A 15,524-nucleotide genomic window follows, 5' to 3' on the forward strand; every position below is an offset into this window, starting at 1 on the left:
ACATTCTCACTCAATATTAAGCAGCACGTTGGTATTACAACCAGATGGTTGACAATGTGATACATCAATATGAATTATTCGTAGCTCTGCGCTTTTGTAGAGTTGTCTATTAGCAGTTGTTGTTATATGTATGTTACACTGGTGGTTTGATAGTAGTCACTAGTAACAAATCTCAACAACCTAAGTCGTATCATTTCTAGGTAATGCTTGTTGTTAGCCTTGTTTGGATCCCATATAATATTGACATTCCATCTGTTGTCGTGCAATGATTTTATATCAGGGATATTGGTCTTGCGACGGCACTGATATATCTCTGTAAGAAATCCTGGTGTTGATGACTCCCCGTACAACATTGATGTGAGTATTCCAGTTCAGTTTGTAGTGGATGTTTTCTCCCAAATATTTTGCGTATTCAACAAATGGCCATGGATTTTATATGGTTGTCTAATAGGTTTTCTCTAGTTTGTGATGTGTATGATTTAGTATTTGTTGGGATGAAATTCTTAAAGCCAGCCATCCTCATGTTCTCCAGATCGTCGAGAAGTTTGTCTGCTTCTCTATATATATTTCTTTTTGCTGCATGTGCAGAACGTAATCATCGGCAAATAGTCACACAGATGATTTGTAGACTATATAATCTGGTATGTCGTAAAATGTAATACATTTACTAGTATAGAGTTTCTATGTGCTTTCTAGTTTTTAGCTGTTGACTGAGTTTTTACTGCTTAAGATTATAATACAATATTAACTGCTGTACCTATATTTTTTTTACAGGTAATAGGTAAACATGTGAAAAATATGGGTACAGCAGTTAATATTGTTCATTACCAATATGTCTGTTTGTTTTGCTGAGATGTTTAGCTATCTATAAAACCAGGTTTAATCCAACATTTTCTTTATAAGTAAATGTCTGTTCGAAGTTTGGAATTTTAAAGTTGGTTTTCATTTGTTTGAATTGTTTGAGCTACTTTGTCAAACTGTTTCTACTTTGTACTTGTTTGGCTTTATAAATCTTTTGATATGAGCGTTACTGATGAGTCTTATGTAGACAAAACGCGCGTCTGGCGTACTAAATTATAATCCTGGTACCTTTGATAACTATTTACACCACTGGGTCGATGCCACTGATGGTGGACGTTTAGTTCCCGAGGGTATCACCTGCCCAGTAGTCAACACTTCGGTGTTGATGGGTGACACGAATATCAATAATGTGGTAATTTTTATGAATTTCCTGATTACAAAAGTTTGAATTTTTCGAAAAACTAAGAATTTTCTTATCTCAGACAAAGATTAACTTAGCCGTATTAGGCACAACTTTTTTGAATTTTGGATTCACGATGCTCTTCAACTTTGTACTTGTTTGGCTTTATAAATATTTTGATATGAGCGTCACTGATGAGTCTTATGTAGACGAAAAGCGCGTCTGGTGTACTCAATTATAACCCTGGTACCTATCAACTTGTAAAATCCCTATGATAATTGCAGTAGTTCAAATTTATGTAATTGATAAGTCGATAGTTTCTTTTTGTCAATGGAAGGAAGTTTTAAGTTTCAAGAAGAGGAATCATTTGATCATAGAAAAGAAGAATCAATGAAAACTACAGATTCAAATACCCAGAATACCTAGTATGTTGGAAAAAGGGTCCATAGTCAGATAGATATACAAGATATTGTAAAGGGATACATTTGGCACAATGTTTGTTCGTTAACGAAGTTTCGCCAGCAACAAGTGCAAGTTTGGAAGTTTTGATTTACGTCGAACACAAACATAATGATGGAATCTGTATATTAATAGGTGTTAACGTAAATTGACAAACAAAATTGCTTTTGTTTTAAAAAATTAAGAAAAATATATGATAAAAAAAACAATATATAAAAGGTAAACAGGTTGTATCGAAGATATTTGGTAGATCAACAGATTGCGCTATCCACTAATTTGAATACGACGTACAATAAAGGGATTCAGACACAAAATTTAGCTTGTTACAGAAAAATAGAATGAGATTAATTCTTGTTTTAGAAGTTAATATTCTAAAAAAAAGTTATACCTGTAGAGTACCGATTTTCTTCTATAAATATTTTCATTTGTACAGACTTAAATATTCAAACCTGTTGTACAGGCGAATTGTTATCAGTCGTAATCTTTAATTCTATGAATCTATTGGAGAATATCATACAGTTTTTCAGGAATATGACAGTTGTTGTCCATTCGATTGGGGGTTATCATTTGATTTTGCCATTTGATTAAGGACTTCTCTTTTTGAATTTTCTCGGAGTTCAGTATTTTTGTGATTTTTCTTTTTACGTCGAAGTCGATGGTAACAGTATCAACTTACAAAACATTCGTTGAATTAAAAAGAAAATAAACACTTATTAAACTGTGTAATACTCTTACCTTTAATTAGTTAGTGTTAATGAAATGTAGTAATATGATTTGGGCGTTGCTCGGTATTAAAAAGTCCCGCTATTGTGTTATTGTGCTATTGGCTTTTTTGTATTCTTGTCTATGATTTTGCTTATGCACTTTGTCTTTAGAGTGTCTATATGCTATTGATGTTTTTTTCTTTTGAACTTGTTATTTGTTTTATACTGATAAAGATTACAAGTTATAACACCATGTTGACTGCTGTGTCCAAATATTTGACATTTTTAGCTATTGTATCTGCTTGTATTCCTCACGTATTGTTGTCAATTTATTTGGTACATAAATAAATACTATTCCATGCGACTGCATACAAATGAGAGGTTTAGATAAACCCAAGTTTAACCCATCATTTTCTACATACATGACCGTTTGTTCTCAATCCTCTGATGTGTTTTAACTATTGATTTTTGCCATTTGACAAAAGACTTGAATTTAAGTTGGAGTTCGGTATTTATGTTTTTTTTTTACTCTTTAACAGTTTGTTTTGTGACATTGTTTTTTATTTGAGTCTCTTTGATAATATTCTTGTGTATGATTTAATTTCAGCATGGTTGATAGTATTGCTGAACGTTTTGGGCATCGCATAGCATTATCATAGTTTGTTTTATATTTCCTTTCCTAATAAGACCCTATATAGTTCACTCTTGATTTACGCACAAAATGAACTGTTCTTGACACATATTAATTTACAATTTTAGTTAAAGCGGAAAGTTTTTTTGTGGTATCAATTATTAGAAGCGGATGAAGGAACAAATCTATTTGTCATTGTCGGTAACTTTTCAAACCGCATGTATCCGGGTTTCCTGATAGCGGTAAATATAGGCCATTTTTGTGAAGGCTGCTCTAAATCTCTTTTTACACTAAAATATTTATTTTTCAGATTTTGTTTTTAATCATAAATCTTTGAATCAATTTCACGAAGAAGTTTATTGTTTGCTGCGAAGTGACATGATGGCAACTTATATTTAAATTGTCAGCCCTTATCCCGTCACTGACCTTATTTATTATCTGTAATATGTTTTCATGTAAACCATGGATGCAGTGTTAATAACATGATGTCTTGGTACGGGGTCATTTTCTTATAATATACTGTTCATAAAACATTCATACCATTCGAAACACTGATGTTTTTTCTGTCTTTATATATATATATAAAATTGCGAAAGCAAATTTACAGATTTAACATTGTTGGGTTGATGTTTAGACAAGTTGTATATACATAATGTACACAACCATGTATCACCATCATTGATGGCGATCCGATGGATACATCTGTTGTAGAGTTGTCACTGACTCAGACGTACTTATAAATATAATTATTTTCTGTGACTGTATCTTATATTAATTTGTAGGATCCTTTACTATAGATAATTGAGCTGATCTGTAACGATGACATCTCCATGCCTTATATATCATGTATTGTAGTACGCCGCTAGATTAAAACTGACGAGGAAAGGTAACACACGGCCACTGAAAGCTTTATTTTTGTAGAGCCCAGGTGGCCGTGTGGTCTAGCGGGACGACTGCAGTGCAGGCGATTTGGTGTCATGATATCACAGTAGCATGGGTTCGAATCCCGGCGAGGGAAGAACAAAAAAATTTGCGAAAGCAAATTTACAGATCTAACATTGTTGGGTTGATGTTTAGAGGAGTTGTATATATCATATATATATATAATATATATATATATATATATCAGTCTAAAAATTTGCACAACGGTACTGATATAAGATGTTATCATACAAAAATGTTGTTATTAAATCGTGTTGACAAATATTTCGGCTCAACAAATGGCCTTCTTCCAGTGTCACAATTTAACAATACTGTATTGTTAAAGCTTGTGACACTTGAAGAAAGCCATTTGTTGAGCCTTAAATTTCTAGAACCATTCCTATGGGAACGAACTATGTGCCTTTCCTTTTCAACCTCTTTTTATTTTCATATGAATCGGTGTTCCTTTTGACACTTATAATTAACAAGCACAAGAAGATCATTTAATGTCAAATTATGATACTGTGGATTCATTATTATTCGTTGGATACCAATTTTCGTGGATTTCGTGGGCACAGTCAAACCACGAAATTAAATATTCAACGAATGATAATTTTTCTATAGGCTTGTATGCAGACTTCAGCAAAACCACGAAATTAAATATCCATGAATATGCAAGTTTTTCTTAATCCACGAAAATTGGTACCCACGAAAATAAATGAATCCACAGTATAGTGATAAGTATTCTTTACTCTAGAAATCTTATTTGTTCTGATTTGCATTCACTAACATATCCTTCAGAACTATTAATTAAAGAAAAAACAACAGAAACGGTTCTTCACCTCATTTTTAGACTTGTACCTCGAATTTACCATACGCGGTTATCCCAGAACGTAATTCTATGACAAACAAGACGATTTTAATTTTGAAATTATAAACCCCCTATACATTTCCCGACTCTTTGTATATTTTTACCATTTACTGTCTATAGTTATATGAAGAGATGGTATAAGTGCTAATGAGACATCCCTTTGTCTAAGTCGCAATTTGTAAAAGTAAATCATTATAGGTCAAAGTACGGTCTTCAAAACGGAGCCTTGGCTCACATCTAACAGAAAGCTATAAAGGACCCAAATTTGACTAGTGTAAAAGCATTTAAACGGGGAACCAATGGTCTTGTCTATATAAAAAACGAGAAATGAGAAACACTTATGAACCCCTTTAACAAACGGCAACTACTGAAGATTCCTGACTTCAGGCAGGTGCAAACTAATGCAGCAAGTTTACTTCACCCTAATCTGAAACGATAGCTTAACTTCACAATATAGAAAGACACTCTATGAAATATCAATTGAAATGGTATAACTCATCAAAAGTCATATTAACACAAGTACACATACAATGAACGAGTTAATACAAAATCAATCAAAATAAATACAGGCAATACTTAGTAGTAGTATTCTGTTGTGAGATGTTAAACAATATCAGAAAAACCAATAATAACTGAACAAAAGCAGCCAAATCAGTCAGGATTCTACTTCGTCAAAATTATCTCCCCATGACGCCAGTTAATTTTCACAATCGTAGAAATGGACGCCATTGTAGGGATGACGCGCTGTCAATTTTGCACCATTACGATCCCTATATGTCAGTTGTATTTTAAAAGACAAATATATCTACTAGCTAATGAGCATCAGTTATTGATCTTGTCTGCATTGATTCAACTTAATACTGTTGTCTAATCGGTTATCAGGTGGAATTTTTGAAAATTCATCAACATTTAACAAACTAATTAAATATTTGGTGGAAGGGCAGACTAGATTTTTTTAGTGGTTGAAGACTATAAACCTTAGTTATCACACACACAAAAATATTTTTTTTTCGAAGATATGCATTTTCATCATCCAACTTGAAAGACTTTCGTCCAGTACTTTTAGTAAAAAAATAGCTATTCGAACACACCTTCTCTGTTTTCATGATTCATTGAATAGGTATTTCACTTATCCCATATATTTTATCTTTTAGTACTTTGATTTTTTTATGTTATAAAGTCAACCTATAATATCTAAAAATGATAGAATCTGAAGCGAGATGATGTATCAAATATTCTTGCTTTGTACGTTTTCAAGACAAAATATTCAACTCAAACACGCCCTAACATAAACAAATTCACTTGATTTTCTCTTTTCGATACAATTGTTACCCATTTTTTAGAATTTTTTCTTGAGTCTCATAATGGAAGAGCAGACACGAAAATTACTGAACTAATAGATTAATATGGTCTCCGTCTGTGGTATTTTTTTCCAAAAAATCGAAATTTATGCATTTTCTACATCCAACTTGATAGATACCCATGTCGTCGACTTAATATCTAATTGTTCTGCTTAACTATGTAATAGATAAATTGAAACCTTATGCAACAGTTAAATGGAGAACGGAAGTATTTTTTACAAAATAAATCCATTCTGTAATAAAATTTTTGGTAATATAATTTTACCATAGCATTATAAAACAATGGCGGAGTATTTACATTTACCGCTAATGTGTTATTGTGCTATTGTATTTTTTGTTTGTTTTTGTTTTTCCGTTGTGTTCATACTTTGTATAAATAGTAACATTGAGAAAGGAAATGGGGAATGTGTCAAAGCGACAACAACCCGACCATAGAGCAGACAACAGCAGAAGGCCACCAATGGGTCTTCAATGTAGCGAGAAACTCCCGCACCCGTAGGCGTCCTTCAGCTGGCCCCTTGAAAATATGTATACTAGTACAGTGATCATGGACGTCATACTTAAGTCCGAATTATACACAAGACTAAAATTAAAAATCATACAAGACTAACAAAGGCCAGAGGCTCCTGACTTGGGACAGGCGCAAAATTGCGGCGGGGTTAAACGTGTTTATGAGATCTCAACTCTTCCCCTATACATCTATCCAATGTAGAAAAGTGAACGCATAACAATACGTACATTAAAATTTAGTTCAAGAGAAGGCAGAGTTCGATGTCAGAAGATGTAACAAAAGAAAATAAATAAAATGACAATAATACATAAATAACAACAGACTACTAGCAGTTAACTGACATGCCAGCTCCAGACCTCAATTAAACTGATTGAAAGATTATGTCTTCATCATATAAATATCAGGAACGATCCCTCCCGTTAGGGGTTTAGTATCATACTATCATAAAATATATGAGAAGAATATAACCCGTGTCATGCCAACAACTGTTTTTTTTAAAGATAAATGTGTTTAGTTCCGATGCAAAGACCCTATAAGTGAATGAATATTAAAGCCAAAATATGCAATCTTTAATGACCTGACAACAGTATCGTAACTATGTCCCTTCTTAGTAAGTCTCTTTAAAGGTTTTGTAAGCGTTTGAGGTGAATACTGACATTTTTGTGCTTTGTAAAGAATATTACCGTAAAAGATTGGATGTGAAATACCTGAACGTATAAGATGTCTGCATGTTGAGTTTTAGTATCTACAAATGTAACTGCCATTTTTGATTTTTTGTTGAACTCAGTCTAGTTTTCTGTTTTAGAGTGATTAAGATTATAAAATAATGTTTTCCGCTGTACCAAAATGATTTGTTTACCTATTATTACTGTGTCTTTTTGTTTTGCCCACACAGTGTTGTCAATATAATGATATGTGTTGCATGCGACTGTAAAACAAGTGAGATGTCTAGATAGCTAAAGATAAAGGCAACATGGACAAAAAACAAAATCGGGGTAACAAACTAAAACTGAGGGAAACGCATTAAATACAAGAGAACGACACAACATTAAAATGTAACACACACACACACACACACACACACAAACAAAGAAACGGACTAAGCATTATACAAAATCCTTTGAGAATAACAAATATAACATCAAAACCAAATACATGAATTTGGGATAGATAAGTACCGTGACACGTCTTATAGTAATGTGAATTCACACTCAAAAATAAGAGAAAACAAACGACACAACGGAAACACTACGTTAAAATGTAACACACACAGAAACGAACTATAACATAACAATGGCCATATTCCTGACTTGGTACAGGACATTTTTAAAGGAAAAAATGGTGGGTTGAACCTGGTTTTGTTGTATGCCAAACCTCCCTCTCTCATGGCTATGTGAAACACAACATCAAAATGACAACACAACATTACAGGACCACAACACAATCAAACAGGAGAACACAACCGACAAAGAAACACACGAACAATAGCTAACAAAAGGCAACAAGTTCAATTTTTTTTTTAAATACGCCAGAAGTGCATTTTGCCCACACAAGAGTCACCAGTGACGCCCAGATACAAAAGTTTGAAAGCCGAAACAAGTACAAAGTTGAACAGCATCGAGGACCAAAAGTTCAAAAAAGCTGTGCCAAAAACGGCCAGGGTTTTCTGTTAGGTACCAGAACATCCCTTTTATTTAGAACAATTTATACTTTTGCAAACAGTAAATTTTATAAAATGCCTATACAAAAGATGTAAATGATAAAACTGAAGTATTAGCTAATTACAGGAAACAACCGAAATACATTACATAACCCGACAAAATGCAACACATCCGAATAAGTTTAAACGTCAACGCCAAGTGACGTCATATTAGAAATTGTAAAAAATGACAAAAAAATGACGTCATATTTGAATATGAAAACAGATCATCAAAAAATGAAAAAGGACGTCACATTTGAATGAATAAGATAGAATTAGGATTGATTTAAGATTATATTTGAACTAAACACTGATATTACATTTAATAACAATGCACATTGCAATACTTATAAATAGCAAACTAAGGTAGCAATTAACTGTATTATATAGCAATGTCCCGTTTGTTTTGACTCTAACTTCAAACGTAGGTAAAACAAATAAAATCTAATAAATTAAGGCGATGATTAATTTTCTTTACCATAACACACGAATATAATAGAAAATACGTCAACACATTTGACAAAATCCGATGAGAATTACAAATATAACATTAAACATTTAAACTAAATACATGAATTTGGGATAGATAAGTACCGTAACACGTCTTATGGTAATGCGAATTCACACTCAGGAAATCCGTCACAATCGGGAATAAGTCACCTTTGGTAATTAAAAGATTAGACGACGTAATGACAAACCAAAATCTACCATGAAGTAAAAATGTCCTTAGCTAGTTTGGTCAAAGACACCTCGTATGGATCCACCAATTGGTGATGGTGTCCATAAAATTTACGGAGTGTCAATTTTAAACTAATTTGTCTAATTTAATTTGTTGGAGCAGTTTCTGCGTAAGGAGCACACTCCTGTATATGAAGTCCGTACAGTGTGAACAAGCACGAGAATAACGTATCAATTGTGATATGTAAACACCAAACGAAGGGACAGAGGGTATGTTACTGATGAGAAATGGGAAATTGATAATTAGGAAGTTGTAATCGTCCCGTTTATTATAGATTTTTGTGTGGAGTCGTCCATCTGCGTCAATATTGAGGAAAAGATCAAGGTATAAAGCAGTCCTTCTAGGATCGTACTAATTTGTCTTTTAGAAGGTTCTGAATGAATTCTGCTTCATACGAGTACAAAAACAAATCGGCCGGCAGGCGTGCACAATTATTCCCCATTGGAATACCGACTGTCTGTTGAAATATAAATCCTCCAAACTCAAAAAATACATCAAAAAGTCCAGCATTTTGATAATATCATCTTCAGTATACTTTCTGGAAGATTCAGTGTGATTCTTTACAAAATATGAATTGTTGTAACCCAAATCAAGAAATTTGTATCTACGATTACCATTTTTATAGAAAAAGCTCTGTTTTATGAGATGGTGAAGTCGATCTTTCAACTGAGCATGGGGAATAGTAGTATATAGCGTAGAAAAATCAAATATTTTATGTTGCTGCAAAATTGCAAAGATTGTGATCAAAGATTAAGCAGTAGATCTTTCGAATTTTTGAGAATCCAAACCCACAAAATAACACCACTGGTAGAATATATCTCATCACAATATTTTGAAGCCCATCTTTAACTGTAGAAATAATAGTAGTCAGTACTTTAGTAAGATGTTTAGTCGAACATTTTGAAGACCCAGCTATGTATCTTTCTTTATATGGAGTTTTGTGTAATTTAGGTATCCAGTATAATGAAGGTAAGTTTTCTTCGTTTTCTTTGATGTTGATACCAAAAGAAGGAAGGACAGATTTATGATTTTGTAAAATTTCGTCCTTGGTAAATGATGTTAAAGAATATGTAGGGTTACCAGTAATTTTATTTATTCCAAGCTCTGTTGTAAGACATTGCAAATAATGTATTTTTACATATGAAAACAATATTATTGGATGCTTTATCTGCTGAAACAACGACATATATGACACACAAAGAGGATAAAGCATCCACAACATCCGGATTCTTGAAAGGGTTAGTAACTCTTGTACCCATATAAAGACAGGTTGAATTCAACATTTTCTACATAAGGTTATGTCTGTACCTTCAGTTATCTTCCGTTCATTTGTTTGTTATGTTTTTGATTTTGCAATTTTATTAAGGACTTTCCGTTTTGAATTTCCCTTGGAGTTCGGTATTTTTGTTATTTGACTGGTTTTTTTTTATTTAGCACAAAATTTGTCTGTTTTCTTTATTTTTGGTCTATTTTCAGTATTCTTCAGATTTTTTCCCTTTATGTTTGCCAATTAGCTACTTTTCTGTAAACTCCATTGAAACGCTCATTTATTGTCATTTCGGCCTTCTTTCAAAGTATATTTATTTTTATTATTATTATTATTTCTTTGTAATTTGTCTTGACCTTCAATCAGTTTAAATAACCTCAGTGTACATGTATACTTTCTTTTGGTACAGGGCCAAACAAATTGATAAAATAGGTTAATTGGCAGACAAGAATTTTCATCTGTAGTTTCATTGGTCATATACCTCCTAATGATAGTATAAAATAAGAAAATTCAAATTCAAAACAAAGTACTGTCTGGAAGGCTTGTAAGTATTGAATTTATATTTTACTCATTTATGCGATATTTATTCCTTATAATTTAGTTTCTTTTATAAGAATTTTTTATTAACCTCATAACATATTGCTCATTTATATATAGAAATAAGGAGATTTGGTATGATTGCCAATGAGACAACTAAACATTTGGTTCTAAAGTTAAAATGAATAGGATTTAAGCAAGTATAGGTTACCGTACGCCCTTCGACAATGAGAAAAATCATACCGTATAGTCGGCTTATCACTTTAAGTAGTAATTAAGATATATATGGACTGTGTGTTGTTCTTTGTTCTTAGTTGTGTGTCTATAGAAAAAGTCGGTGATTAGTGGTTAGTGAGGTCAGTTATACTTTTCAATACTTTTGGTAATTGCTGTTATCTTTATAATGTATTATGTGTGTTGAAACTGTGCAAGTCTTAGCTGGGTTGTTAAAATTCAATGCTAACTCGTATTTTCCCATAGATATACATTCTTTCTTTTTGTATAATTGTTAAAAACATCGATATAATGTACATATATTTTTCATGGAAAATGTAAACGTTTATAACAACTAAGGAAAGGTCCATATAGTTTACACCCATTGTATTTTGAGTCATGTATTTAATATTTTTTTCATATTTTAAAGTCTACAAGACCTCAGATTATTTATAAAGATGATGTCTACATGGGCGTTGCTTTTCCTTTTTCCATCAGTTATGGCAGGTAATTACATTTTGCAAATGTTTGTATTTATATGTAATATATTTTGAATTATTGAATATAACGATAAGGATATGCTTTGGTTGCAAATGAGACAATTTCAAGTTACCATCAGACTCCAAATAACGTGGAGTTGTGAACCTATCGTTCAGTTATATGTATCCATTGAGTCAAATATCTGACAAAATATTCATTTTGCTTATGTAATTTATTTTTCAAAGTGATAAAGCTTGTTTAGTAAGTTCCCCGCATAATGTAAACAAATATACGTGCATGTATGTTGGTTGGTTATTTGAATTATACATTGTATTAGTTTCTTTAATAATTATCATTTTTGCAGTTTTAGTTTAAAAATATTTATTTATAGTGGATTGGGAAACAAGTTTTGCAACTTATATTAATCCCTTTCCACTTTGAGGGTGCGAGTGCTGCCTTGTACTGACATTAGCCTACTCTATTTTGCAGTAAGTTGGCCGTCTGGTACATATACCTTAATAAAGCCACAATCTGGATGTCCGTCTAACTGGCAAGTAGGATGGCGACACCAAGACAACGAAGATAAAAATAATCAAAATTCTGTGAGCAGTCCTCATCACTTTGAAGGTAAGCTGTCCAAACTTTTTATATGTATTTATTCCGACTGAATAGTATTACACATTATGTCAGTAATGTGTCTTTGTCGTTTTACTTTTTTATAATCAAGCAAAAGGAAATGTTTCTGAATAAGTAAAACAGATAACACTTTGAAATAACTGATCAGCACAATTTTTTGTTTGTTATCTTGTTTTCTTTTAGGATTTTATCTTCTTCTTATCTTCGAACACAGTTTGTATATCAATTTGATTTGTAAGATAACAATTAAAACATCAGACAATACATCTGTATACCAGTGGTCATTGGAAATAGGTTATTTTGTATCTGTTATTATTTTTTTAGGATCCTTTGGTAGAAACACAAAGATGTATTATTGTACAAAGAACACATACAGTGGGTCGGGATCATGGCCGAAAGGGAATTACTGTATCCTCAAATATGGCTCCTACTGTCCTTCTGGTACGTATCAGATATTTGACTCTATACGCATGTCATCGCACACGAAAATGATTTATTGATTTATATTTTTATTTAGTACATTATACCAGCTCAGTACGATTTACCTTTCAAGAGATGAGTAATACTAGAATTGATTGATTTTGATTGATAATCATTTGTTTGTTTATTTGTTCAGTCATTTATTCAATTATTGGATTATTGGTTGATTGATTGGTTAATTAATTGATTGATTCAATGATTAATTGATTTATTGTTTGATTGATTGATTGATTGTTATTTTCCCATTCATATAAGTATTATTTCAGATATCTATTCATTCATGGTTCATCAATATATTAATTTAAAAAATTATCATTAATAAATTCACTGGGAATTCAACTCTTCAATAATGTGACCATCTCTGATATTTCTTCGCGATACGATATTTCGTCAACTATTTACAGTACAAGAATATCAGACGGACAAACATGACCAACATAAAAATAAAATTGAGAATGGAAATGGGGAATGTGTCAAAGCGACAACAACCCGACCATAGAGCAGACGACAGCCAAAGGACATCTGCAATGGGTCTTCAATGTAGCGAGAAACTCCCGCATCCGTAGGCGTCCTTCAGCTGGCCCCTAAACAAATATGTATACTAGTTCAGTGATAATGGACGTCATACTGAACTCCGAGTTATAAACATGACCAACATGTCTTCAAGAATATTATATTACTTTAAGCAATTAATGTTCAGCCATACATGAATTTATTAAACAAAACACAATATTATAAGAAATGCAGAAAACCTAATTAAGCATTTATCTTTTTAAAAAAATGCTTTATAGTTGCCATTTGCAGTGCTTACTGAGAGTTTTTTGTTGACGAAACTCGCGTTTAATCCTTGTATCTACAGTGAGTTTATTAATCACCTGAAAACTTCTTTGGTCGGAGATGAGCTTCATGGTTTAGTTTACTGCCTCCTTTATTTTATTTAACATATACAAAGAAGTAAATTTATATTGTAGGATTTAGTACCGGAAGTATTCATTGGGATGATGAGGACTCTAATAATGCTAACGACAAAAGTGGAGTACTACCCAGTGGAACATACGACAGAAATACCAAGATAAATTACTGTTGCAGGTATATCTATATATTTCTAAGAATATAAACTAAGGATTTTCTTTTACCAGGCATATATTATCTTAGCCATATTTGGCACAACATTTTGGAATTTTGGATCATCAATGGTGTTCAACTTTGTATTTGTTTAGCTTTCTGACTATTATGACTTTTGAGTCTTATGTAGACGAAACGCGCGTCTGGCGTATCAAATTATAGGCCTGGTACCTTTGGTTACAATTAAAATAGATAATAAGGAGATGTGGTACATATATACGTTAAGCAATGAGACAACTATCCATCTAAGTGCAAATGAAGTGGATGTAAGCAGTTAAAGACACTCGTATGGCCTTCAACAATAGATTAGATAAAACAAAACATGCCGTTTAACCGGCTATAAGAGATGCCGACTTGAAAATATGAAACAATTCAATTGCGAAAACTAGCGGCCTAATTTAGAACAAAATAATTTACGAAATACAAATATGAGAACACATTAACCAACGACTCAAACTTCAGGCTCCGGACTTTGGACAGGCACATACAGACCGTCTATTTATTTAGTTTTTAAAGTTTTTTTTGACACATGGCAATTGTTTTCTGACCATATGCATTAAATTTATATAACGAATTTGCTTTCTTAAACGAGTTGGAAAATGTTCTTTTTTTTAAATGTTTAAAAAAAATATAAAAAATTTATCAAAATACAAAATATACACTTTTTAATATATATTAAAAAAAAAACCGAATGAATGACACATGTTGTATGGTTACGACACGATTTTAATTACATTGAAAGGAAAAATGATTGTTAAGCAAAATGAAAATGTCATTCTTGTACTCTATTTAAACAGGTCTGATGGGTCATACAGTACCGCCATTAGGCTTCCAACTAGTCGAGCTTTTTACCTCTTGAGATTTACGTCAAGCTGTCAAAAGGTGATTGGGATGAACGTACGCGAGGAGTACGTGAAGACTGATGACGAAGACAACAATAATGCAAACAGCGTCAGTGGAAGTCATCCTTTGAAATCTGGGACAAGAAACACACAACTTCATTATTGTTACTATTATTAGAAACAACTGACTTTAACATTTTATTTCTAACTTATGTTTGTTTTTTCTGTACTCTATCATTTAAAACTAGAATAAAATTTTCTCCTTGATGGGGTTATTTTGTGTTTGTAATAATAAAAATGCCATCAAGTGGTTAGTAACACAGTAACATAGTAATCAACCTTTGTATCTATTGCTTCTGTTTATTTTGCTCACACATTGTTGACAGTGTACTGGATTTATATTCCATGCAACTGTCATACAAGTGAAAGGTTAAGATAGCTATACAACAAAGTTTAATCCACTATTTTCAACATATGGTAATGCCTGTAGCATCAGGAATGTGACAGTTATTTTGAATTCCTTTGATGTGTTTGAATTTTTGATTTTGCCTTTGATTAAGGACTTTCCGTTTTGAATTTCTTGGAGTTCGGTATGTTTGTTATTTAACTTTTTAATAATTTGCCTGTGACATTGTCATACCTTTAAGCAACTTTGATAATATTCTATTCTGTTTACTGTTTAATATTCGGCACCATTGATAGTTTTATTAATTCTTTGCTATACGTTTCGAGCATAGCATAGCATTATCATAGTTTGTTTTATATTTCCTTTCCTACTAAGGCCCCTTTATATTTCACTCTACGCATAAAATGAACTGTTCTTGACATATATTAATTTACAATTTTA

The 15,524-nt window shown here is 32.2% G+C and overlaps 1 protein-coding gene across 1 annotated transcript; it reads left to right on the plus strand.

The window, feature by feature from the left end:
* Nucleotides 1–10,777: 10,777 nt before the first annotated feature.
* LOC143080400 (uncharacterized) lies at nt 10,778–14,944 on the plus strand. Its single transcript, XM_076256234.1, has 6 exons — nt 10,778–10,908; nt 11,545–11,621; nt 12,084–12,221; nt 12,555–12,671; nt 13,682–13,799; nt 14,633–14,944. Exons 2-6 carry the CDS (start codon nt 11,573–11,575, stop codon nt 14,853–14,855), a joined length of 645 nt encoding a protein of 214 aa, XP_076112349.1. The 5' UTR covers nt 10,778–10,908; nt 11,545–11,572; the 3' UTR covers nt 14,856–14,944.
* Nucleotides 14,945–15,524: the final 580 nt, after the last annotated feature.

The sequence above is a fragment of the Mytilus galloprovincialis genome, chromosome 6, assembly GCF_965363235.1.
Source record: "Mytilus galloprovincialis chromosome 6, xbMytGall1.hap1.1, whole genome shotgun sequence".
NCBI lineage: Eukaryota > Metazoa > Mollusca > Bivalvia > Mytilida > Mytilidae > Mytilus > Mytilus galloprovincialis.

What these genes read in the sequence shown, in the direction of transcription:
- LOC143080400 (XM_076256234.1), top strand. Translation starts at nt 11,573, where the DNA reads ATGATGTCTACATGGGCGTTGCTTTTCCTTTTTCCATCAGTTATGGCA. An exon ending in CAGTCCTCATCACTTTGAAG is followed by an intron (nt 12,222 to 12,554) that starts GTAAGCTGTCCA and finishes TTATTTTTTTAG; the next exon opens with GATCCTTTGGTAGAAACACA. An exon ending in TGGCTCCTACTGTCCTTCTG is followed by an intron (nt 12,672 to 13,681) that starts GTACGTATCAGA and finishes TTTATATTGTAG; the next exon opens with GATTTAGTACCGGAAGTATT.